The sequence below is a fragment of the Littorina saxatilis genome, linkage group LG5 (genome assembly GCF_037325665.1).
Source record: "Littorina saxatilis isolate snail1 linkage group LG5, US_GU_Lsax_2.0, whole genome shotgun sequence".
Lineage (NCBI taxonomy): Eukaryota > Metazoa > Mollusca > Gastropoda > Littorinimorpha > Littorinidae > Littorina > Littorina saxatilis.
This window is the reverse complement of record NC_090249.1, coordinates 5,462,702-5,485,563: the sequence shown is the minus strand read 5'-3', so window position 1 is coordinate 5,485,563 and position 22,862 is coordinate 5,462,702. Positions and strand designations below refer to the sequence as shown.

The 22,862-nt window shown below is 45.1% G+C and overlaps 1 protein-coding gene across 4 annotated transcripts in view; it reads left to right on the top strand.

Annotated features, from left to right (window-relative positions):
• Window positions 1-22,862, top strand: part of LOC138966148 (microtubule-actin cross-linking factor 1, isoforms 1/2/3/4-like) — a 186,924-nt gene that overhangs the window by 104,264 nt on the left and 59,798 nt on the right. For all 4 annotated transcript variants that reach the window (XM_070338260.1, XM_070338261.1, XM_070338262.1 and 1 more), the window contains 14 exons: window positions 32-182; window positions 642-811; window positions 1,106-1,312; window positions 2,766-2,879; window positions 4,059-4,172; window positions 4,451-4,663; window positions 5,448-5,780; window positions 6,553-6,879; window positions 8,177-8,261; window positions 15,927-16,150; window positions 16,825-17,031; window positions 18,100-18,219; window positions 19,235-19,561; window positions 19,935-20,141. In XM_070338260.1, coding sequence (XP_070194361.1) covers window positions 32-182; window positions 642-811; window positions 1,106-1,312; window positions 2,766-2,879; window positions 4,059-4,172; window positions 4,451-4,663; window positions 5,448-5,780; window positions 6,553-6,879; window positions 8,177-8,261; window positions 15,927-16,150; window positions 16,825-17,031; window positions 18,100-18,219; window positions 19,235-19,561; window positions 19,935-20,141 — 2,799 coding nt within the window. The remainder of the gene's footprint in view (window positions 1-31; window positions 183-641; window positions 812-1,105; window positions 1,313-2,765; window positions 2,880-4,058; window positions 4,173-4,450; window positions 4,664-5,447; window positions 5,781-6,552; window positions 6,880-8,176; window positions 8,262-15,926; window positions 16,151-16,824; window positions 17,032-18,099; window positions 18,220-19,234; window positions 19,562-19,934; window positions 20,142-22,862) is intronic.

The window sequence follows — 22,862 nt, the reverse complement described above, 5'->3', positions numbered from 1 at the left end:
CTTGCATCCTGTGATACTGTTGTGTGTTCAGGGCGTGGAGACGGACCTGCAGAAGAAGGGTCACACGCTGGAGCGACTGGAGCAAGACGGCCGGTCACTGATGGACAGCGTGGACAGTGGTCAGGACGACATCCACAGTCAGGTCAACGCCGTCAAGGAACGCTTCGACACCATCAAGAATGGCAAGTTTGAATTATTACCTGATTTATTGCTTTCTGTTTTGTTGATTGAGGAAATCAGTCTTGATGTATTGCATGTTTATTGTTTCCCAAATCCTGTTTTTAATCATTTTATGAAGGATTTACATATTTTTTTGAAATGACTGTTACATACTTTCTTGAAGTAACTATGTATGTGAGAAAACAGATCAGTCTGTCCATTGTGAGAGGCACTAGCTGAATGCACACTTTCTATGCGCAACATTTGTATAGAATGCAGATGACATACTTTTTCACAAAATTCCAAACATGGATCTCTTGTGTACATTTATCTTCTCTCAATCCTAACAAAGCATTCACTGTACCAGACAGCGTAAAAAAAAACTAAACACTTTGAATGCAATGGGCTAGTTTTGATTATCAAACTTTTGGTGGTTAAAATGTAGCCAACTGTAATAACTCCAATGGTTGCTGGTGTTTCAGACATGACGGACCGGTCAGCCAACCTGGAGGACCTGAGTCAGCGCCTGGCGGAGATCCAGGACACGCTGGCCGAGGGAAACAGTGCCCTCACCAAGTGGGAAGACAAGCTGGCCGCGCACAACACTCTGGGATCCGCCGCCAAGGACCCAAAATACGTTGATAAAATCAAAGTAAGGGGGCTTGTTGAGGTGTTTGAAAGAAGAGTGCATGGGCTTCTACTGGCCAACTTTGTGTGTGTGTCTGTCTGTCTGTAAGGGTGTGTGTGCCTGTGGGTGTGTGTGTGTTAGGGTGTGTGTGTGTGTTGAATTTGAACATTCCATGTATGGGTACGCACATGCGTTCATGCATATGTGTGTGTGTGTGTGTCTGATCTGATCTTTTCATCTGTCTGTATATGTCAATGTGCCTCTCAGTCTGTGACCGCATGTTCCTCTATGTTGACACGTACCCCCTCCACCGTGCAGGACCTGCTTGAGGACTGTGGGTGGCTGGAGGAGTGCCTGGGGACCGCTGACCGCCTGATGGACAGTGTGGAGGCAGACGGGGGCAACACGGCTGACCTCCGGGCCGAGCGAGACAAGCTGGCCAAGCGCCACCAAGCCCTGCAGGGAGAACTCTCAGAGCTCGTCGCTACCATGGAAACTGGCGCTGAAATTGTGGAACAGTTCCAGGTGAGGGCAGAAATAGATGCGAGGAAAGGGTATGTTTGTTAAAGACAGGGATTGAGGTGAGGGCAATGGAGCTTGGATAACAGTGGAACCCCCCCTTTCAGACCTATACAAATCTGAGAAAATCAGGTCTTAAAAAATAGGAAGTCTTAAAATGGAGGTCTTATTACAGAGCTTATGAACAGAAAATTTGAAAAAGCAAGGTCTTAAAAAGGAGGGTCTTAAAAAGCAAGGTCTTAAAAAGGAGGGTCTTAAAAAGGAGGGTCTTAAAAAGCAGGGTCTTAAAAAGGAGGGTCTTAAAAAGCAGGGTCTTAAAAAGGAGGGTCTTAAAAAGCAGGGTCTTAAAAAGGAGGGTCTTAAAAAGGAGGGTCTTAAAAAGCAGGGTCTTAAAAAGGAGGGTCTTAAAAAGCAAGGTCTTAAAAAGGAGGGTCTTAAAAAGCAAGGTCTTAAAAAGGAGGGTCTTAAAAAGCAAGGTCTTAAAAAGGAGGGTCTTAAAAAGGAGGGTCTTAAAAAGCAAGGTCTTAAAAAGGAGGGTCTTAAAAAGCAGGGTCTTAAAAAGGAGGGTCTTAAAAAGCAGGGTCTTAAAAAGGAGGGTCTTAAAAAGGGGGTTACACTGTATAAAAGGTAGGGATTGACATGAGGCTTATAATTGAGGATGGAATAATACTGATGCACCACATTTTGAATGGTTAATCTTTGCTGTTTCTACACTCAGCGACAATTGTCCAGTCAAATATTAAACAGAAACAAAAATCTTGGACATGGTTGTGGATGAGTTTGTTTTAGTTGAAGAAAAAATTCAGAGAGTCACTGACTTCTTTTTTTTAATTTTGATAATCGTATTATTATTCTCCGCGCCTCACAGTTGAACAGATTCTACTTACAGAATTATTTCATTAATGTCCTTATATACATATATGTAGGTACTAGATGATTACCCGCTTCGCCGGGTACCGGCTTTGCCGGGAAGAAGTAGAGCCGAATACCAGGCTACGCCTGGGACCCGGCAGAGGGTGTACACCGGCTTCGCTGGCGCACGAAGAAAAGGAGATAAACTCGCAAAACACTGGAGACCTTCTAAAAATAGTAACGTGCAGTGACCTTCTAAAAATAGTAACGTAGTAACAGGAATATGGATTGACGCCACACGGAGGAAGGGAGATAATCGCGGCTGAAAACACTGGAGAAGATAAGGAAGAGTTACTGGTAGTGGATCCAGACCAAAAAAAAAACAAAATCGGTTCAGCGCGCGTGAGAGCACGTGTTGAAATATCGTATACATATATGTAGGTATACCACATTTTTTTGGATACAACAGATTGTGTCATCATTCTAATAGCACTGAAGTCTTCAGTGTCTGAGAAAAAGATAGGTAGATTTCATGATGCCTTTGCTGATGTGACAGAGACTGAGAGAAAGAGAGGTTGATTTCATGATGCCTTTGCTGTTGCCACAGGGTCTGCTGAAGACGGTGGGAGGTCAACTGTCGGAACTGGAGTCGGAGCTGGACACCAAGAGTCCCGTCTCCAGGGACGATGCAGAACTTGACAACCAGAATGCGGACATCAAGGTACTGGTCAAGTACTTATTGTGTGGGAAGTTCAGTCTACAGGGTCATTTGGATGACTTTGTTTGTCCAGTGACAATCATTTGTATACTTTCAGATTGTTCCCAGTAGCTAAAAACGTTTCACAGTACTAGTGGGGATATTTCTATGATGAAATATGGGTAGCAGTAGCTCTTTTGCAAAAAAATGTGTAGAGGAAAAAGGAAACAAGTCGCGTAAGGCGAAAATACAACATTTAGTCAAGTAGCTGTCGAACTCACAGAATGAAACTGAACGCAACGCAACGCAGCAAGACCGTATACTCGTAGCATCGTCACTCCACCGCCAGTGGCAAAGGCAGTGCCCGTGGAATTGACAAGAAGAGCGGGGTAGTAGTTGCGCTAAGAAGGATAGCACGCTTTTCTGTACCTCTCTTCGTTTTAACTTTCTGAGCGTGTTTTTAATCCAAACATATCATATCTATATATTTTTGGAATCAGGAACCGACAAGGAATAAGATGAAAGTGTTTTTGAATTGATTTCGACAATTTAATTTTGATAATAATTTTTATATATTTATTTTCAGAGCTTGTTTTTAATCCGAATATAACATATTTATATGTTTTTGGAATCAGCAAATGATGGAGAATAAGATAAACGTAAATTTGGATCGTTTTATAAAATTTTATTTTTTTTTACAATTTTCAGATTTTTAATGACCAAAGTCATTAATTAATTTTTAAGCCACCAAGCTGAAATGCAATACCGAAGTCCGGGCTTCATCGAAGATTACTTGACCAAAATTTCAACCAATTTGGTTGAAAAATGAGGGCGTGACGGTGCCGCCTCAACTTTCACGAAAAGCCGGATATGACGTCATCAAAGACATTTATCAAAAAAATGAAAAAAACGTATGGGGATATCAATCCCAGGAACTCTCATGTCAAATTTCATAATGATCGGTCCAGTAGTTTGGTCTGAATCGCTCTACACGCACGCACACACACACACACATACACACACACATACACCACGACCCTCGTCTCGATTCCCCCCTCGATGTTAAAACATTTAGTCATAAAAACTGACAAATCTGGCTCAGAGAAGGCTTGGAAGCAGTGCACTAAAGAGAAAAGCTCTCATACAGTTTTTTCAGTCTTCCATCAATTCTCAGAACGTCACAAATCTGCTGCTTCTTTTCAGGACTTCCTTGATCGACTTGATGACAAGATCGACCACCTGAATGACCTTCAGAGCCAAGCAGATGATCTTGGCAGAGCTGGCTACGTCTCAGACCCACAGGCACTCAAATCTCATGTGAGTATTTCACTTCAATATATTTTACCTGTAATAACTTTTCCCATCACATATAAATGTGTAAATTCAGCTCTCTGTTCCTAGCGTTGATGCCTCAACCTTGTACCCTAGGTTTATGTCTTTTGTGAACTGTTATTCAGCTCTAGCTTTTTGCTGTGAAAACTTTTAGAAAATGCTTGAGTTTGTGTCCCTACTTTTCATTCCCCTTCCTACAGTATTATGATTTACTTGAATAAAATCTTGTCTAAACCAAACGTTCTCTCTTCATCCTCGTACAGGTGGAGGCATTACACAAACAGCATGCAGCGCTGAAAGCCAAGGCTGAGCAGCGTCAGAAGGAGATAGCGAGCGGTCAGAAAGGGCTGGAAGAGTTGACGCAGGCTCTGAACGCTGTGCAGCAAGGTTTCACCAAGGCGACCACAGACATGGACTCCATGGACCCCATTGCCGGGGAGGTCGGTGCTATCAAGGCCATGCAGGAACAGCTGAAGGTGCGTTGTGTGTTTAAGGAGTGAATGGGTGGATATATTATGTTATTGTGAGTAAGTGTGAATGATTTAGTATATGCTTAGTGTTGGTTAGGCAGCGGTGATGACTTGCGTATGCACTGAGCAGAAGTATGCATATTGAGGTCTAACGAATGACGTCTCACAACGTGCGCGGTCGTCCTTGGCGGTCAAGAAAGCCGCGGGCGCCGCCGCGATCATTGCGCAGACAACACTTCTAAACCGCCAATATTTTTTGTGCGCATCACGTGCTCCACATAAATTGGCCGGAAACGAAGCAATTGGGAAACCTGGATTGGAGAAAATCAGGTCTTAAAAAGGAGGGAGTCTTAAAATGGGGGTACATTTACAGAAAATCTGAAAAAAATTAGGTCTTAAAAGGGAGGGAGTCTTAAAAGGGGGGTTCCACTGTATAAGTGTCTCAGGTTTGCAAAAAATACTTTTGGTGAACTGTTTTAGAGCACACATTGTGATCTGTTGTCAAAATGTGTAGATGATACCGTTAGGCTTAAAAGAATGTTTGATTTCATTTATGAAAGAAGAACCTTCTTTATGAATCCTGTGTCTTCTTTACAACTATTACTTACTTTTCATTTTTAACATTATTCTTTCTTTATTTGGTGTTTAACGTCGTTTTCAACCATGAAGGTTATATCGCGACGATTTTAACATTATGGAACACAAGTAGCCAAGTGTTTTTCATGAGTACGAATTGCTTTCATATGCCTTAAAGAACACCTTCACTCATTGATCTCTTCCTGTCCTGCAGGGCTTCGTCAAGTCCACAGTGGAGCCCCTGCAGAAGAAGTTTGACGCTGTGACCTCTCAAGGTCAGGCACTCATCAAGTCCGCTCCACCCGGATCCAACACCAGCGGATTGGAGACGGACCTGGAGTCTCTGTCCGATCGCTGGGCGGATTTGAGCGCGAAGGTGTCAGAGCGAGAAAAGAACCTAGACAGCGCCATGTTGCAGTCTGGGAAATTCCAGGAAGCCATGGCATCTCTCCTCACCTGGTTGGCTGAGACGGAAGAAACAGTGGCCAATCAGAAAACACCATCTCCCGAACATCGCGTTGTCAAGGCACAGCTGCAAGAACAGAAGGTGGGAGTTATTGGATAGAAAATGGTATTGATCGATTTGACTTTGCCTTTGTATGCGAAGAAGAATCTGATGGTCATTAAAGTTTAATGGCAGTTTGTGCCTCAGCTTTGGTTTAATTAATCAACAGCTGGGTCATTTATCACATGGGTTTTAGATAAGAGATAGTGTGTATTTACCTGGTGCTTTGTGTACAGTTTTCTTCTTCTCCCCTGTGTAACCCCCAGCCCAAGCCCATCATAGCAGTTGCTGCTACAGTAAAGCTGACACACGTCTTTTTTTAACAATGGTGTACTGTAATAACAGTTCTGGGCATAATTAAAGCACTGATAAATGTATACATAACTTTGTATTGCTGTGACTTCATCCAAGTTAGATGCTTAGGTGACGATAATGTATGGCTGTGACTTCTTCAGAATCATATAACAAGAATGGTATGTTATTCGAACGTTTGATTTATGACACAGCAAAACGTTACATTCACTTTCCTGCGACCCAGCAGTCTTTTAAGTGGACAGACAGACAAACACTTATGATGCAGATAATACATTTATCTGAGAAATTGTCCAAGAAACTTGAAGACACAAGCGAGGCTATCTTGGGTCGCCGTAAAGTGAACGTAACGTTTTGTTTTGTCATAGATTAAACGTTCCAATAACATACCATTCTTGGTTTTTTATTCTGAATTTTGTAACGTTAGCAGTCCATCTGTTTTTGAATGTGTGACTACTTAAAAATAAGACATTAACTTGAAAACATTGTACTATGTTCCCAGCTGGTGCAGAAGATGGTGACGGACCGAGCGCCTAACGTACAGGCGGTCAAGGTCGCAGGCTCGGAACTCCTCAAGGGCAAGGATGCCAAGGAGCGCAACAAGATCGAAGCCGAGCTCAAACAGGTCAACCAGCGCTGGGACGCTCTGACCACCAAGGTGTCTGACCGCACAGTCGCGCTGGAAGAAGTTCAGGGTCTGGCCGGACAGTTCACAGAGATCTTGGATCCGCTGACCGTCTGGCTGGACAACAGTGACAAACGCTTCGCCGCACTCGAGCCGCAGTCCGCTGATGCTGAGGGCATTGAAAAACTCATCGAAGAACTCAAGGTAGGTGCTTCTTCAGATTGCTGAGGTTATCTCTATCCAGAGCAACTATCCTCATGGGTGGGTGCATTACAGGTCCCTGAAGTGGATAGTGGTGTGGGTTGATAGGCAAGTTACTGCTTTTCACCCTAAAGCCCAGTTTCAAGCCCTGGATAGGCAAGTTACTGCTTTTCACCCTAAAGCCCAGTTTCAAGCCCTGGATAGGCAAGTTACTGATTTTCACCCTAAAGCCCAGTTTCAAGCCCTGGATAGGCAAGTTACTGCTTTTCACCCTAAAGCCCAGTTTCAAGCCCTGGATAGGCAAGTTACTGCTTTTCACCCTAAAGCCCAGTTTCAAGCCCTGGATAGGCAAGTTACTGCTTTTCACCCTAAAGCCCAGTTTCAAGCCCTGGATAGGCAAGTTACTGCTTTTCACTCTAAAGCCTAGTTTCAAGCCCTGGATAGGCACGTAACTGCTTTTCACCCTAAAGCCCAGTTTCAAGCCCTGGATAGGCAAGTTACTGCTTTTCACCCTAAAGCCCAGTTTCAAGCCCTGGTTAAGCAAGTTACTGCTTTTCACCCTCAAGCCCAGTTTCAAGCCCTGGATAGGAAGATACTGCTTTTCACCCTAAAGCCCAGTTTCAAGCCCTGGATAGGCAAGTTACTGCTTTTCACCCTAAAGCCCAGTTTCAAGCCCTGTACTGCTTTTCACCCGAAAGCCCAGTTTCAAGCCCTGGATAGGCAAGTTACTGCTTTTCACCCTAAAGCCCAGTTTCAAGCCCTGGATAGGCAAGTTACTGCTTTTCACCCTAAAGCCCAGTTTCAAGCCCTGGATAGGCAAGTTACTGCTTTTCACCCTAAAGCCCAGTTTCAAGCCCTGGATAGGCAAGTTACTGCTTTTCACCCTAAAGCCCAGTTTCAAGCCCTGGATTGTGGCTGAATTTCTGCTTTCTTTGCAATGTTTAGATACATGTGCAAGTAATGTTACGGATTTCAGAAAATAATTTGGCAGAAAGGGGTTGTTCTTGTAGGTTTGAAGAGCTGCATGAAAACGTATTGTGTCTGAAGAAAGAATTATGTTGTTTATTTTTGCTGGTATAAACAACATTACTGGTACAGTAGTTTGAACAGACATGCATGCAGAATATAGCTGTAAAGAGATCTCAAATGCTGACTTCAGTGAAACATCATGCAATCTTGTCTTGACCTTTTTTGTGAGAACCTTAGGTTTGTTCTTCTAACGACTTTATTTTGTTTTGTCAAATGAAGGTTTGGCGATAAGATATTTTCACTCATGTTGTGTGCTTTGTTGTGTGTGCAGAACCTGGAAGAAGAGATCAGTGAGCGCGAACCCTCCGTTAGGCAGCTGGCTACCACTGGCAAAGATCTGCAGGGCTTCTGCAAGGGTGAGCCATCTAAGCTTTTAATTTACAAGTATTCCTTTATTTATCTTTTTATACATATTTGGTTTTATTAATCTATTTATGCATTTATTCTTCATTTTTGCTCGAAGGATAGGCTGGTAAGTTTTAAAGCCAACTTGTCTGTTCAAGCAGTGTTGACCTAGGGACCAGCAAATGCACTGCGTGGTTATAGGGTTGTGATTTACATCATTATTGCAGTCCTTTGATTTGGTGTCATGCTGTAATTGCACAGTGGAATCCCCCTTTTAAGACCAAAATATCTGAGAAAATAAGGCCTTAAAAAGGAGGAAGTCTTAAAATGGGGTAAATTTACAGAGGATTTGAACAGAAAGTCTAGGGCGGGGATGTAGCTCAGTCGGTAGCGCGCTGGATTTGTATCCAGTTGGCCGCTGTCAGCGTGAGTTCGTCCCCACGTTCGGCGAGAGATTTATTTCTCAGAGTCAACTTTGTGTGCAGACTCTCCTCGGTGTCCGAACACCCCCGTGTGTACACGCAAGCACAAGACCAAGTGCGCACGAAAAAGATCCTGTAATCCATGTCAGAGTTTGGTGGGTTATGGAAACACGAAAATACCCAGCATGCTTCCCTCGAAAACGGCGTATGGCTGCCTAAATGGCGGGGTAAAAAACGGTCATACACGTAAAATTCCACTCGTGCAAAAACCACGAGTGTACGTGGGAGTTTCAGCCCACGAACGCAGAAGAAGAAGAAGAGAAAGTCTAAGAAAACGGGGTCTTGAAAGGGAGGGAGTCTTAGAATGGGGGTCTTAATAGGGGTATTAATGGGGGTCTTAACGGGGGTCTTAATGGGGGTCTTAACGGGGGTCTTAATGGGGGTCTTAATGGGGGTCCTAATGGGGACCTAATGGGGGTCCTAATGGGAGGTTCCACTGTATATGTTAAACAAAACCCTAGGGGAAAAAAGTAAGGCTTTAGTAACACCCATGCCTCATTGACACACTGGAGTTTTTCAGGCTAGGCTTTAGTAACACCCATGCCTCATTGACACACTGGAGTATTTCTTTCGAATACATCACCTCAATTTAACTAATAGGAGTTACCTTACTTACGAGTGCTAGACTGAGAAGCGTCCTATGTTACCAGTACTAGACTGTAAACAAGGTCGCTAACTCTAGATTTCCGTCGGTATACCATTTAGGGGAGTAGTCTCCCTTTGTCGGTAGTACCTCTCTGCGCATGTGCCAATGCCCATAATCCCCAGTTTCAATTTCTTGCTACGGGGAGCTAGACGTGTATTTAGACCTTTCCCGTCTAAGAAGACTTCCTTCACAGGAACTACATCTTTCACCTTCAATCACGGTTTGGGCTTTCCTTTTTAAGGGCGATTACTACGCCCGTATACATTCAATGATTCATCACGTTGAACAACGTAACGAACCGTGAAAATGAAAGTGAAACGGCTTAAAAATGTAACAAAGTTACTTGGTCATAAGTAGAAGGTACTTCAATCATCAATGATACCTTGTTGACACACAGAGCCTAACAGGCTCCGTTACTTGTCTTTTAAAACTAGTGAACATGCAATTGAACGACAACTATTCTTTACTCAGTCGTTACGAATGTCGAACAGATATTTACAGCGGTTGGACCGGTTTCATTTGCGCAATAGAACTCCGCGAACGATAACTTACCTTGCCGCTTTCAATGGAAAGCAACGGCAGGTCACCCTACACATCAATGTAGGAATACGAACAAGACCTTCAACTTCGAAATTACCCAGAAGTTTTTTGCGTTTTAACAGCTTTTTATCGACTACAGCGAGGTTTACCAGGTGCGTTATCCCGACCGGAAGCGCATTTCTGATCCGAATTTTTAGGCGTACAAAGTACCGAGCGCCCGCGAAGGTTACATACGGCGTATGAATACTTCTGTCATTACAAACTGCGATGACTCTTGCGGGCAGCGTAGATACGGAACGCAGTACGCTTGAACGCTGATTGAACTGAAGGCACAGAGCGCCCGCGAATGTTACATACGGCGTATGAATACTTCGGTCATTACAAACTGCGATGACTTTTGCGGGCAGCGTAGATACGGACCGCAGTACGCTTGAACGCTGATAGAACTGAAAGCGGGTTGTATCGAAGAATAACAACAAACCTCGCCCGCTTGGAAAGAAAACCAAACACTGAGATTGAGACATGCGCCTCCGGGAATATTACGGAGGGAACTTCCTTTACTCTCAGAGAAAGGCAAGTAATTCTCTCTCCTATGTTTCTGGGAAACGATGTTTTCTGCGGTTGGCAGATTATGGTTTTGGTATTTTTATCAGATGATCATGGTGGACTCACAGAGACCACGTGGTGGTACTTCTTCAAATTGGATAAAGAATACTTTCCTTGCCAACTTAACTTGATTAACTTGTAAACTTGTATGCGTGCATACATACACATTATATATATACAGTAAATATATATTTAAAAAAAAAAAAAAAAAAAAAAAAAAAAAAAAAATTTTTTTTTTTTAAATTGACAAGGAAGAATTAAAGTGTATGCAAACACAGATGGGACATCTTTATTGGGATATAATCCTTTTTTCTTGGCAAAGGGTATCAAAGAAGTCAGTTGATGTTACAAATTCCATTTTCATGGAGTGTTTAAATCAGCTATCTGAGTGGTAAAAGATTTAACTTATGGTTAAACTCAAGTGTTTACACTTTGAGATTTACACTCAGCTAAAATCTGTTGATACCACAGTGCCAGGAGACAGCTCTTCAAATTCAATTAGAACAGGCACACATATATACTTATGTTCTGTTCCAGTGCACAATTGATGTACATTACACTTGAATGACATGTTATGAATAATATACAGTTGAAACCATGCCTTAGGGGCATGAATAAACTTGGTTGTTAACACATGAGTATTACACTCAGCTGAGTTTTCACAACATGCAAGATCGAGCAAGGCTCTGAATAATACTCACAGGTGAGCTTCCTATAATGTTGTCATGCCTCTACTTATTCCTGGTTCGTAGGCAAAACCTAAGCCTCTGACCTTTAACAAGGCCACATCTCTACTGTTGTCACCTAATCCTACGACTAGGTTCTCAGAAGTAGACAACAGGACCTAACAATAAGAGGCCGCCCTTAAATAACACTGGCTCTAGTCAGGTTCATACAAGGGATACAATGTTTATCATTTCATATTATGGAAAATATAACATATTTGCTAAACGGATGTTGTTACAACACACAATTAACTATGCCTCCTAGACAGAGCGGCTACTCTCATGAGAAAGGTACTGGATAAACTCTTGGCACAACCATGCCGTTATCAGTACGAGGGGGAATTAAGTCATATTGACATGTATTTATATATACGTAGACATTACCAAACAGACAATGTCGGGCGCTCTGGGGGAATACCTCCAGTAAGCACAGGAAGAGACAGGCTTCCTTTTCGCCCTGATAACTCCCAGGATCGTTGCGACAGCTTATGACAGACCCTCCAGCTGTCAGGCAAGACGTCCACTGGGCGTAACATGAGTAGAATCTCCCCGAGGTAGCTACAGCCTCGTCTGCAACCTCTCCCTTGAGGTGACCCCGAAACACGGCTGTTGACAGGACTGGGCCCCTCCCACCACTATCTTTGCCAGGGTTCCCCATCATGATGGTGGCTTCATGCATTTTGACTACCAGTATTCAGTGCTGCAAACTGCCTGTAGCGATGCTTCAGCACCGGAAGGACAGCTCCCGCCCCCCATTGCCTGTCTACCACCTCCTGACGGATTGAGGAAGACCTAATGTTTAACGCTCTTGGAACTAGACCAACACTTCACGCCTGACCATATTCAGCAGTGCCCGGCTACACAGAAGTCTGGGAGTGTGAGGAGAATGCCTAGAGCCTCCTAGTTATCTTCATCACATGGAATGGAGAGCTAATGGTTAGAGGCTACAACCTTCACACCGGGGAGCCGCCCTACCAGTAACAAGATGGCACCTGCAATCTGCATACAGATCACCAGTCAAACAGCGGTGGACAACTGAACAGGGTATGGTAGTCACATCAGTTTCCATGCATACTGCAAGCTCTTGAGGTCTCTAGATGTCTCCTTCGGATACACAGCTACAAGACAGACACTGCGTACCAAGATAAGAGGAATCAAAGTGTCTCAAGACATTTGCCTGAGGAAACGACTCTGAAGATCACTCACACTTGGAGTGGAGCTTGTTCAACAGGGTAACAGGCCCAAGAATCTTACCATACAAGCGTCGGGCAACACGGGTGAGCATGTTCAGGCTACATCACAAGGCGGGGAGCTGTTGGAGATAACGCAGAGACGGGGGAAGAAGTGCTCTGAGAACGTCAAGTACAGTTTGCTTTCATGACCTGTGGACGGACCCAGCGTAACAACTTGTAGAGTTGCCCCTTCTTCCTGAATGTCATCTGACACCCGCATCAGCCAGGGGATGATGATAGAAATGTCAGATTGTACAGTCGACACTCAACAGAGGATGTCCGACACCTGTAACAGGTCACATCTCGACTGATAATGGTAACAACTCTGGCAGAAGCATCAACAGGAGAGACGACAGTAGACGTCCTAGAGAAGGGATGGGCCGTTTAAGATCACTGGGCAGGTGCCCCTGGGATGATCAGCAGCTTTTGGAAGACAACCTACCCCAGGGTCAGGCAGTCCTTAGGCTACAAAACCTCATGGTTATCTTCCTTGGACCAAGTCAAGAACCGCCCTGATATGGCGCTTCGTGGTCGGCTGGGCGTTAAGCAAACAAACAAACCAAGTCAAGGAAAAACCCTTCAACAGGGACAGCACTCAACCTACGTCATGCTTCAGAGACGGACAGACTTGACTAAAGAGGGAATGTCTCCCGAGGTGACTCCGCCCGTTTTTCCATGGACTTTCCAGGAAGGACACTGAGAGATAGTCTGAGGTCTGGCCAGCCATCCGCACTATGAGATCCATGGGCCAGATTTCATAGATCAAGGAGGACCTCTCAGCCCATGCGGATTGATTAGTGCTGCCAGACATCTTGGACTGGGTAAACCATACGTCCCTCCATCATTGAGTCAAATTTTCCTGGAACAAGAAGAGCTTCCTCTACCTTTAGGGGTATTGGGTACGGCCACAGACACACTTGGATTTGGGAAGGCTCAGCCACCCCTTCCAACCGAACCTTGAATTGGACAAGCTTCGTTTGCCTCTTACAACTGGCGCTCTAAGATCCCTGGACCACAGAGATAAGACCTAGAGGTATTCCTCCCCCGAAAGGCATAATGAGTGCGGCAATACCTTTGACAGTGGGTGAATGTGTCCATCCCATCCATATGTAGACTCTCAGATGCCTGGACTCAAAAGCTAAAGGAGCTGGAGGAAAGAGACACAGTGAGATCCTAGCAGGAGCTAGGAATACCACACAAGGCTATCTCCCTCGCTCCCAGTCTACGGTGACACAAGGTTATTGGGTGAGTATAAGTTGTGTCACTCTAAGAGCTTGAGGTAGAGACACAGTGAGATCCTAGCTGGAGCCAGGAATACCACACCAGCCTTTTCTCCCTCGCTCGAAGAGCCTGAGGTAGAGACACAGTGAGATCCTAGCTGGAGCCAGGAATACCACACCAGCCTATCTCACTCACTCCCAGTCTACGGCTACGCGTCGTTTTTTGGGCAAGAAACGTGGCAACTCGGGTGCTGACTAAGACCTTTGTCAAGTCAGAACTATGCATCAGACCAAGAGAGTACACCTCCTGCCTCAGGCAGGGGCCTGAAAACAACTCTGCATAGTCACCCTAGAGCTCAGCTCCACAAACAGCTGAAGTGCCCCAGAGCTCACAAAGCTATGCTGGTCAGACAATGCAACACTTGCCGCCCGCAGCCACGCCTACTGAAAATCCAGATATGGACTTGGGTGATCTAGGCAGAAGTACTACTGAGATCACAACATAAGACATCTTTGTGAGTTCAACTACCAGGGGGCAGAACTTTGCATCAGCCCAAGATAGTGCACCTTCGGCCATAGGCCGGAGAACATCACTGCATAGTCATCTAAGAACTTGTGAGCTCTACAGAAATCTGGAGTGTCCCAGAACCCACAAAACCTATGCTGGGCAGACAACCCAGCAGATGCCTCCTACAACCATGTTTACAGAAAACCTAGATCAAGGACCTGGCTGATCAAGCCAGAAAACGGTCCTGCTGAAATCACAAATGGGACCTCTCAGTGAGTTGCATGCCAGGCATGGCACCCTCTTGAGTAAGACAAGAGCGGTCATTCAGCCAATAAGGGCTCAGAGATGCCCATGGTCACTGGGGACCCCCTCACGCTATAAGTGTGGAATTTCAAAGTAAGAAGCAGGTTTTCCCCTTGGGTAAAGGCAATACAGCTGGCTGTCTTTCACTTGCTATTCTAGGACAAATGGTACCTTTAACCATTAAGGGTAGGCTTATAGCCCCCACATGCGTTGAGACAGGCACAGGAAAGGTGCAGACAGTGACCGTACTGCTGAGCGCACTTGCGCTTACTTCCTGTCACGCAGGAGGAACAGCTAAGTCAGCCTGAATTTACACTGGTATCTGTGCCTACCATCCTCATTAGAGAGGTAAATTCAGAGAGGATATATATTCATTCATGCGACTGGCACAATTGTTTGCCATGGAAAGTGGTGCCTCAGACCAGAATTCTACAGGATCTCTGGAAACTCTGTCAATCTCCCTTAAATGGAGGATCAGTCGCAGAGACGCACCTTGGTGATAAGTTCAAGGTATTAGAGGAATTGTTATCTCTGACCATTCCTCATCTTTTAGGTCGTTCACCTGATCCACCTGCAGAACTTTACGTTGCTGGGGAGTTGGGTCGCTCAAGGCGCATAATGGCAAGTCATAACCATAACCCAACATTGATAAAGACAAGTGATCAGAGGAATAGTAACGACCATCGAGTAGAAACCAGCTCTACATTGACAGGTGGGACTTTCTTTCGATTGTCCCTTTCTGGAGCAAGTTGACACAGTGGCAACAATGCAACTTGCCACTCGCCCGACTCAGGATTTCTTGCTTCTCAGTCCGATGATCTATCCTTTTCTTCCCCCGATTTTACAGGGGGGATTCCGGACAAATGGGCTGAGTCGGGTGAGGTGACACTAGATTACCGATCGAAAGTCAACCCTCCAGCCTGTTATCTATTCTCCTATTAGTTAAATTGAGGTGATGTATTCGAAAGAAATATGTATTTTTTACAAGTAAAATGACTATTTCTAAGAATACTCACCTCAATTTAACCAGAGACCCTCCCACCAACCCCGCTATTGACTTAATAGCTTCGAATTGAAACTGGGGATTATGGGCATTGGCACATGCGCAGAGAGGTACTACCGACAAAGGGAGACTACTCCCCTAAATGGTATACCGACGGAAATCTAGAGTTAGCGACCTTGTTTACAGTCTAGTACTGGTAACATAGGACGCTTCTCAGTCTAGCACTCGTAAGTAAGGTAACTCCTATTAGTTAAATTGAGGTGAGTATTCTTAGAAATAGTCATTTTACTTGTAAAAAATACATTTTTCAGGCTAGGCTTTTGTAACACCCATGCCTCATTGACACACTGGAGTTTTTCAGGCTAGGCTTTGGTAACACCCATGACTCATTGATACGCTGTAATGTTCCAGGTGAGGACGTGATCATGGTGCAGATGAAGATCGACGACGCTCAGAGGCGGTTTGGCGAGCTGCGGTCGCGGGTGGAGGACTCGCTGGAGCAGATGGAGGAGGCGTTGCCGCTGGCGCATCACTTCCAAGACGCTCACCAGGGCTTCCTGGCCTGGGCCAACAAGGTGGAGCCTGAGCTCCGTGCCATCGAACACACCCTGCCCGAGTCTGAGGAGGCTGTGGAGGTGAGCTATGCAATGATCGTGGATGTGTGTGTGTGCGTGTGTGTGCATATGTGCATGCGTATGTGCATGCGTGCGTGTGTGGGTGGTTTCACACGTACATGTGTTTGTTTTTGTGTGTGTGTTTGCAAGCGTAAGTATGTGTTGTGGGGTAGGGAAGGACGTGGTATAAGGACACAAGTTTAACCGATAGAGAAAGGGTTTAGGGGTCTGAGATTGTCTAGCAGTTTCAGTGTAGCACAAACAGAACTTCTTCTTCTTCTTCTGCGTTCGTGGGCTGAAACTCCCACGTACACTCATGGTTTTTTTTTTGCACGAGTGGAATTTTACGTGTATGACCATTTTTTTACCCCGCCATTTAGGCAGCCATACGCCGTTTTCGGAGGAAGCATGCTGGGTATTTTCGTGTTTCTATAACCCACCGAACTCTGACATGGATTACAGGATCTTTTTCGTGCGCACTTAATTGGTCTTGTGCTTGCGTGTACACACGGGGGTGTTCGGACACCGAGGAGAGTCTGCACACAAAGTTGACTCTGAGAAATAAATCTCTCGCCGAACGTGGGGACAAACTCACGCTGACAGCGGCCAACTGAATACAAATCCAGCGCGCTACCGACTGAGCTACATCCCCGCCCTACAAACAGAACTAATACTTGGCATGGATTTTCTTTCAGGAGTTGCTGACCCAGCTGGAAGAAGTGCAAGCTCTGCTGGACACCATCAACTCGGAGGGGGCGGAGCTGACGGAGGTTACCCCCGGCGACGCCAGTCTGCGTGTGGAGGATCTCATCCACAAGGACAACAAGCGCTTCGACAACCTGAAAGATCTCATTGAGAAACGTGCCGAGAAAGCCAAGCTGGCACGAGAGAAGTCTACCGAGGTGAGAAAAAGTTCTGTACAGAGTTAAAAGTTTTCAAAATGTTCTGATCTAGCCATGAAAGCAGGGGTTGCATACATTTAATAAGCAATCCAGACCACCTGCCAGAAGAAAATGGAGACATGTTCCAAGGAAACTAAACTATCATCCTGTTGTATCTGTGGCTCTGAACAAGTTTTCAGACTGAGTGTTTATGTCCAACATGCACCAATGATTACCTGGTATCAGGATATGAAACCACATCGTTGTTAACGAGTTTTGTTATGTCTGTCTTTCAGTATTTTTCTCTGTGTTTCCTTGACATGTTAGTGTACCGTATTTGACGGATTACAAGACGCACCGTTTTATAAGCCGCACCCCTGACTTTTAAAAAAAAAATTGGGACGAGCCACGTATAGGCCGCGTCACTATAATATTATTAGCCGCCGTCAAAAAAAATATAATCAGATCGTGTCAATCAATCAAAACAACCAGGCAAACGAAAGTACGGTATTTGGCGAAATCGGCTCCGAGAATAAACAAGTGAAACAAAGAAGAAAAGTGAAAAAGTTTGAAGAAAAATATCACACACACAATTTGTAACCAACACACACATGTAGTCCCGCCCGGAATAAGCTTTTTGGGGATGATTTACGACTTTTGCGCACATTTCGAGCAGACGAAAACACAACATGGCGGCTCTTGCTCCTCCAACTATCGCGAGACACAAAAAAACGAAATCTCACTCGCGCGAGATCCTGATACATCCGGTGTTACTCTGTACGCTATCTTGTCACGACGACTTGTTGACAAACGAAGATTCGCGAAAGAAAGAGAAAAGCGCCGAGTCTTGAGTTGAGAGCTAATAAAGTACCGGTAATCGCTAATCGAGCGAAATGAAAATCCGCGGCGACTTCCATTAGGTGAATGCTATTCAAATTTAGGTAATGTTTTAACCACATCTTTTTATAAGCCGCAATGCGGGTTTTTTTTAAAAAAAGTCGCGGCTTGTAGTCCGTCAAATACGGTACAAAACAAGAGTATGATTCATGACAAAAATCCAGAGGTTGTAAGTGGATAATGTATGTACAGGTGGTGGGAGAGCTGAGCGACTTGCTTGACTGGTTCAACGAAGCTGAGGACAAGCTGAAGAACCCGTCACCCGTGACCGCCAACCCGGAGACACTGCAAACACAGCTGGCACAACAAAAGGTATTGTCATCAGTTGTTCCTACACCCACCATATTACTGTGGACACACCCCCCCCCCCTTCTTTTTAAGACCACCGAAAAAAAGGAGTAACAATATTTTTATGGACAGTGAGGTGTTGTTATTGTTATTGAGTCGTAAAATGGGGGTACATTTACTTTCTTTCTTTCTTTCTTTCTTTATTTGGTGTTTAACGTCGTTTTCAACCATTCAAGGTTATATCGCGACGGGGGAAGGGGGGAGATGGGATAGGGGAAAGGGGGGAGATGGGATAGAGCCACTTGTTAATTGTTTCTTGTTCACAAAAGCACTAATCAAAAAATTGCTCCAGGGGCTTGCAACGTAGTACAATATATGACCTTACTGGGAGAATGCAAGTTTCCAGTACAAAGGACGTAACATTTCTTACATACTGCTTGACTAAAATCTTTACAAACATTGACTATATTCTAGGTACATTTACAAAGCGTATGAACAGAAAGTCTGAGAAAACTGGGTCTTAAAAGGGAGGGAGTGTTAAGGGGGGAGGGGGTGTCTTTAACGGGGATTCCATGTATTCATTTTGTGCCAGTGCTTGCATTAGGCAAACAAACAAAAATAGTCTGTTTACGGTAACCCGACCGACCCTATTTTTTTCGCGCGACCCTAGACTTTTTTTTTGGTATTTGGGAAAAAAAAGAAAAAAAAAATCCCGACCTACCGACCCTATTTTTTGGGCCTATGTTACCGTAAACAGACCTTTTTTTTTTGGCCTTACTCTGGTTGGTGTAGTTATAAAAAGTAGACCATGAAAGACATGTCATCGTGTGTGTAAAAAAGGCAATCAGAGAGGTACTGAAATCAGAATTGTCTGTGTTTTGATGTGTAGATCAGCAAAATAAACTAGCACAGACATTTCTTCATGTTAATTAAGTAAAAATAAATTCATATGGTTATTACTTTCTGAAGCAAGTGCAAAATAGTAGAAAAGTATGAAATGTGCCTGAGTGTTGATGTATATTTGCCTGTACCTCCTCAGGGCATGAACGAAGATGTGAGTGCACAGAAAGGCAAAGCGCGCGACGCTCTCTCTGCCGGCAAGAAACTTCTCAACGACCACAGTCTGGACGACGAGGCTGAAGTCCGCACCAAGATGGACCAGCTCAAACAGAAAGCCGACAGCGTCAGCGTTACAGCCAATGAGAGGCTGTCGACACTGGAACAAGCTCTGCCATTGGCTCGTCACTTCAGAGAAGCTCACGGAGATCTGGTGAGGTGGTTGGACGAGGTGGAACCGGCCATTGACCTGCTTGACACGCCGTCTGTGGATGCTGAACAAGTGAAGAAGCAACAAGAAAAGGCTAAGGTGAGCGTGTTTCAGGTTCTGTTTCTTAGTGAAAGCACAGAAATATGTGTGCAAATTGGTTAACAAAGCTTCTGTTTTGACTCAAACACATTTTCAAGTACTTAAAGATGCTGCTTATCTTATGGCAGGATCATGATCAAACTTATTTCTTCCATGCAGTTGTTGGTGCTGTACTTGTAGGTGTACTTTTATGGCAGTGTATGTTTAGATCCCTCAACCAACTTGAAGCTAATCTTTTGTTCTTGGCTGATCTCATTTTGACTTCTGCTTGCTTTGTTTCAATCTCACAATCCTTACGTGCCTTGTTCCTTTTTGGTAGTCAGCTTTCCAGCATGTTCACACCTCAACCAATGCTGCTGTATTTGTGCCCCAGGCTCTGAAACAAGAAGTGCAGGACCAGAAGCCAGCGTTGGATCGTCTCAACAAGACGGGGGCGGTGCTGGCCAGTCTGTGCGACCCCCAGGGGGCCAACGAGGTCAACGCCATGCTGGATGATGACAACCGCCGCATGGATGAGGTTCGAACCCACATACGTGACCGCTCCAACTCCATCGACCTGGCCATGCAGCAGTCTGCTGAGGTGAGTACATTGAAGGACACACTAAGGAAGTTTTGAAATAGTGTATTTACCTTCCCTTGCGTCTATAAATCACAGTCTAGCTGAGGTGAGTCCAGCTTCAGAGTCAAACAATACAAGACACATTAAAGGTCCTTGTCTACATTTTTATACCGAAATCGCCATTTGACCATTAAAATGCAGAGTCTATTATCTACAAATATCAACAATACACCCCCTTTCGATCAGGAAAGACGAAGCCAGTGTAGCCGTTTGAAAATTCATTGTAGTATTCCAGCGTAGTACTCATAGTAGGATATCCTTATTTGGAAAATGCCAAGCGCAAAACTCCTCTCAAATCCCGTGCATTTCGTGCGTTTAAAAAAAAACGTGGACAGCGCTCCAGTGTCAAACTGTTGCTGCAAACTGTTGTTTGGGCGTGGCTATAAGCATAGTGACATGAATTTGATTGGTCAGTATTTTTAGGCAAAGCACATGTTCTCAGCAACAAAATATTGGAAGCGTGAGTCATGCTACCCAAAAATAAAATCTTTTTTTACATATATTTTTTTTTCTATAACTTTTTTCCCCATGGTTCATTCATCATCTGACATAACTTTTTAGCGAAATCTAACCATAAGATTATTGAAAAAAAGCACAAATGTAGACGACCACCTTTAAGGAAGTAAATTACCCTAAAGTGAATTTACTTTCCCTTTTCGTCTGTCGGCTTGGGTAGATGCTGGCTGGATGACAGTGTATCTGTACAGTGGAACCCCCCTTTTGAGAACCCCCAATTACGATTCCCTACCTTTTAAGACCCCCCCCCCTCCCAATTACAATTCCCTCCCTTTTGAGACCCCCCCAATTACGATTCCCTCCCTTTTGAGACCCCCCAATTACGATTCCCTCCCTTTTGAGACCCCCCAATTACAATTACCTCCCTTTTGAGACCCCCAATTACGATTCCCTCCCTTTTGAAACCCCCAATTACGATTCCCTCCCTTTTGAGACCCCCCATTAAATTACATATTATTACCCAACTCACATATAGCAATTAACTCTAGTTCAGTGCTGGTAACGCTGTACGCGTTCCCCTTGGAAACAAGGGAGACCACCCTAAAAAAGAGTGATCCATCCCATAATATCAGACCGATGTCCGGTCCAACATCCGTATGCGTGCGCATACGCCGCCATTTGTATCATTCTCTCTCAGCGGTTCAACTGGGAAGGACGCTCCTGATGTACGCTCCTGCTGTCTTCAGCATTTTGTCTTAGTCTTTGGCTTTGGCATCTCCCCTTGGTCGTCGCCTAACTGTTCACCTTTACCTACGCTGTGTGGTGAGATCTTTCCGTTTTGTTATAACTTTAGCGACGTTTTTCGTCGCTCGTTTTGTACTTGTGAAATTTTTCTGAAATTGTTTTTCTTTGAAATTTTTCGTGAGTTCTTTCGCTATGGCGGAGGCTGCGCTTGTTGATAGCGCCAAAAGGAAGCCTAGTTCGAGGCAGGTTTCTGACGATACGCCTCCAAAACGTAGCTCTAGGAGAGAGAAGGGCGCAGGAAAATCCGCGTCTGTTTCTTCTGATTCAACTTCTGTTAAATCTCCCGTGTTAGCAGACGTCAGTTTAACTTCCGGTCAGGCTTGTTTACGTTCTGGCAAGAGTGGTGTTTCGGGCAAAGCTTCTTCTTCTTCTGCTTCTGCTTCTGCTTCTGCCTCAACTTCAGATGGCTGCCCTGGGTTAGCGCCAACTGAAGTTGCGTCTTTATTGTTGACTTTGAGCGCTCAAGTTTCGACACTTGCGTCGGAATTATCTTCCACTAGGGAGGAATTACGAGCGCTTCCGTCTGGTGTTTCTGATGTTCTCTCCTTAGCACAGGTTCGGCAGTCTCCTGCAGTTCCGGCTTCGACTTCCGCTTTGCCTTCGGCGACTGTGACTCGGGCGGATGTCCATGCTTCGCAGGATGGGAGTACCAAGTTGGTGTCTCTCCTTTATGGGACACCAGTTCAAGGTATGTCTACACCGCTTGCCGGTGTGCGAGCTCAGGGGGCTCTCTCTGGCGTTGGTAGTCGTGAGAGTTCCCACGAGCAGCGAAAGGACGAACGCCTCCGTACGTCTCTTTATGAGAATATCGGGGACCGTTTTAGTCCTCTTCTGCCCGGGGGGCAGGAAGTGGTCGGTTCTGCCGACGATAAACTGTCTGATGTTCTGCCTCCTGGCTCCGAGCTTGATCTCGAGTCGGAGTGTAGGGCGGAAGACGGGGATGCCTCAGTGGTAGAGGATTCCCAACTGAATTTGCCCGTGAAGCTGTCAGCCGCAGTGGCGCTGGCGGCGGAAACGGCGTTCAGATACTTTCCGGAAGGGGTGGTGAAGGACAAGGCTCAGCTTCACCCACCTCGTTCTGCTTTTGACGATTTCCGGAGTGCTCAGGAGCAACGGCCTCGCTACCGCTTCCGGGAATCGTCAACTATTGCCTATGAAATGGCTAACGTCTTGTGTGGTAAACGCAAACCGGCGGTGCCGTTGTTGGTTCAGCACGGCGAGGCCCCGGAAGACGTTGTCTCTTGGCTGGCTCAGCCTGGGGCTCGGGCTGCTTCCGGTGTTCCGAAGTTCAAGCTCACCCCTTATCCTGTGAATCTGATTGACTCTTTTGCTCTGCCGTCAGGGGCACTTCCGGTGACGCCGGAACTTGCTGCTTTGAGAGAGGACGGGTACAATAGGGATAGAGTTGTCCCATGTACTGAC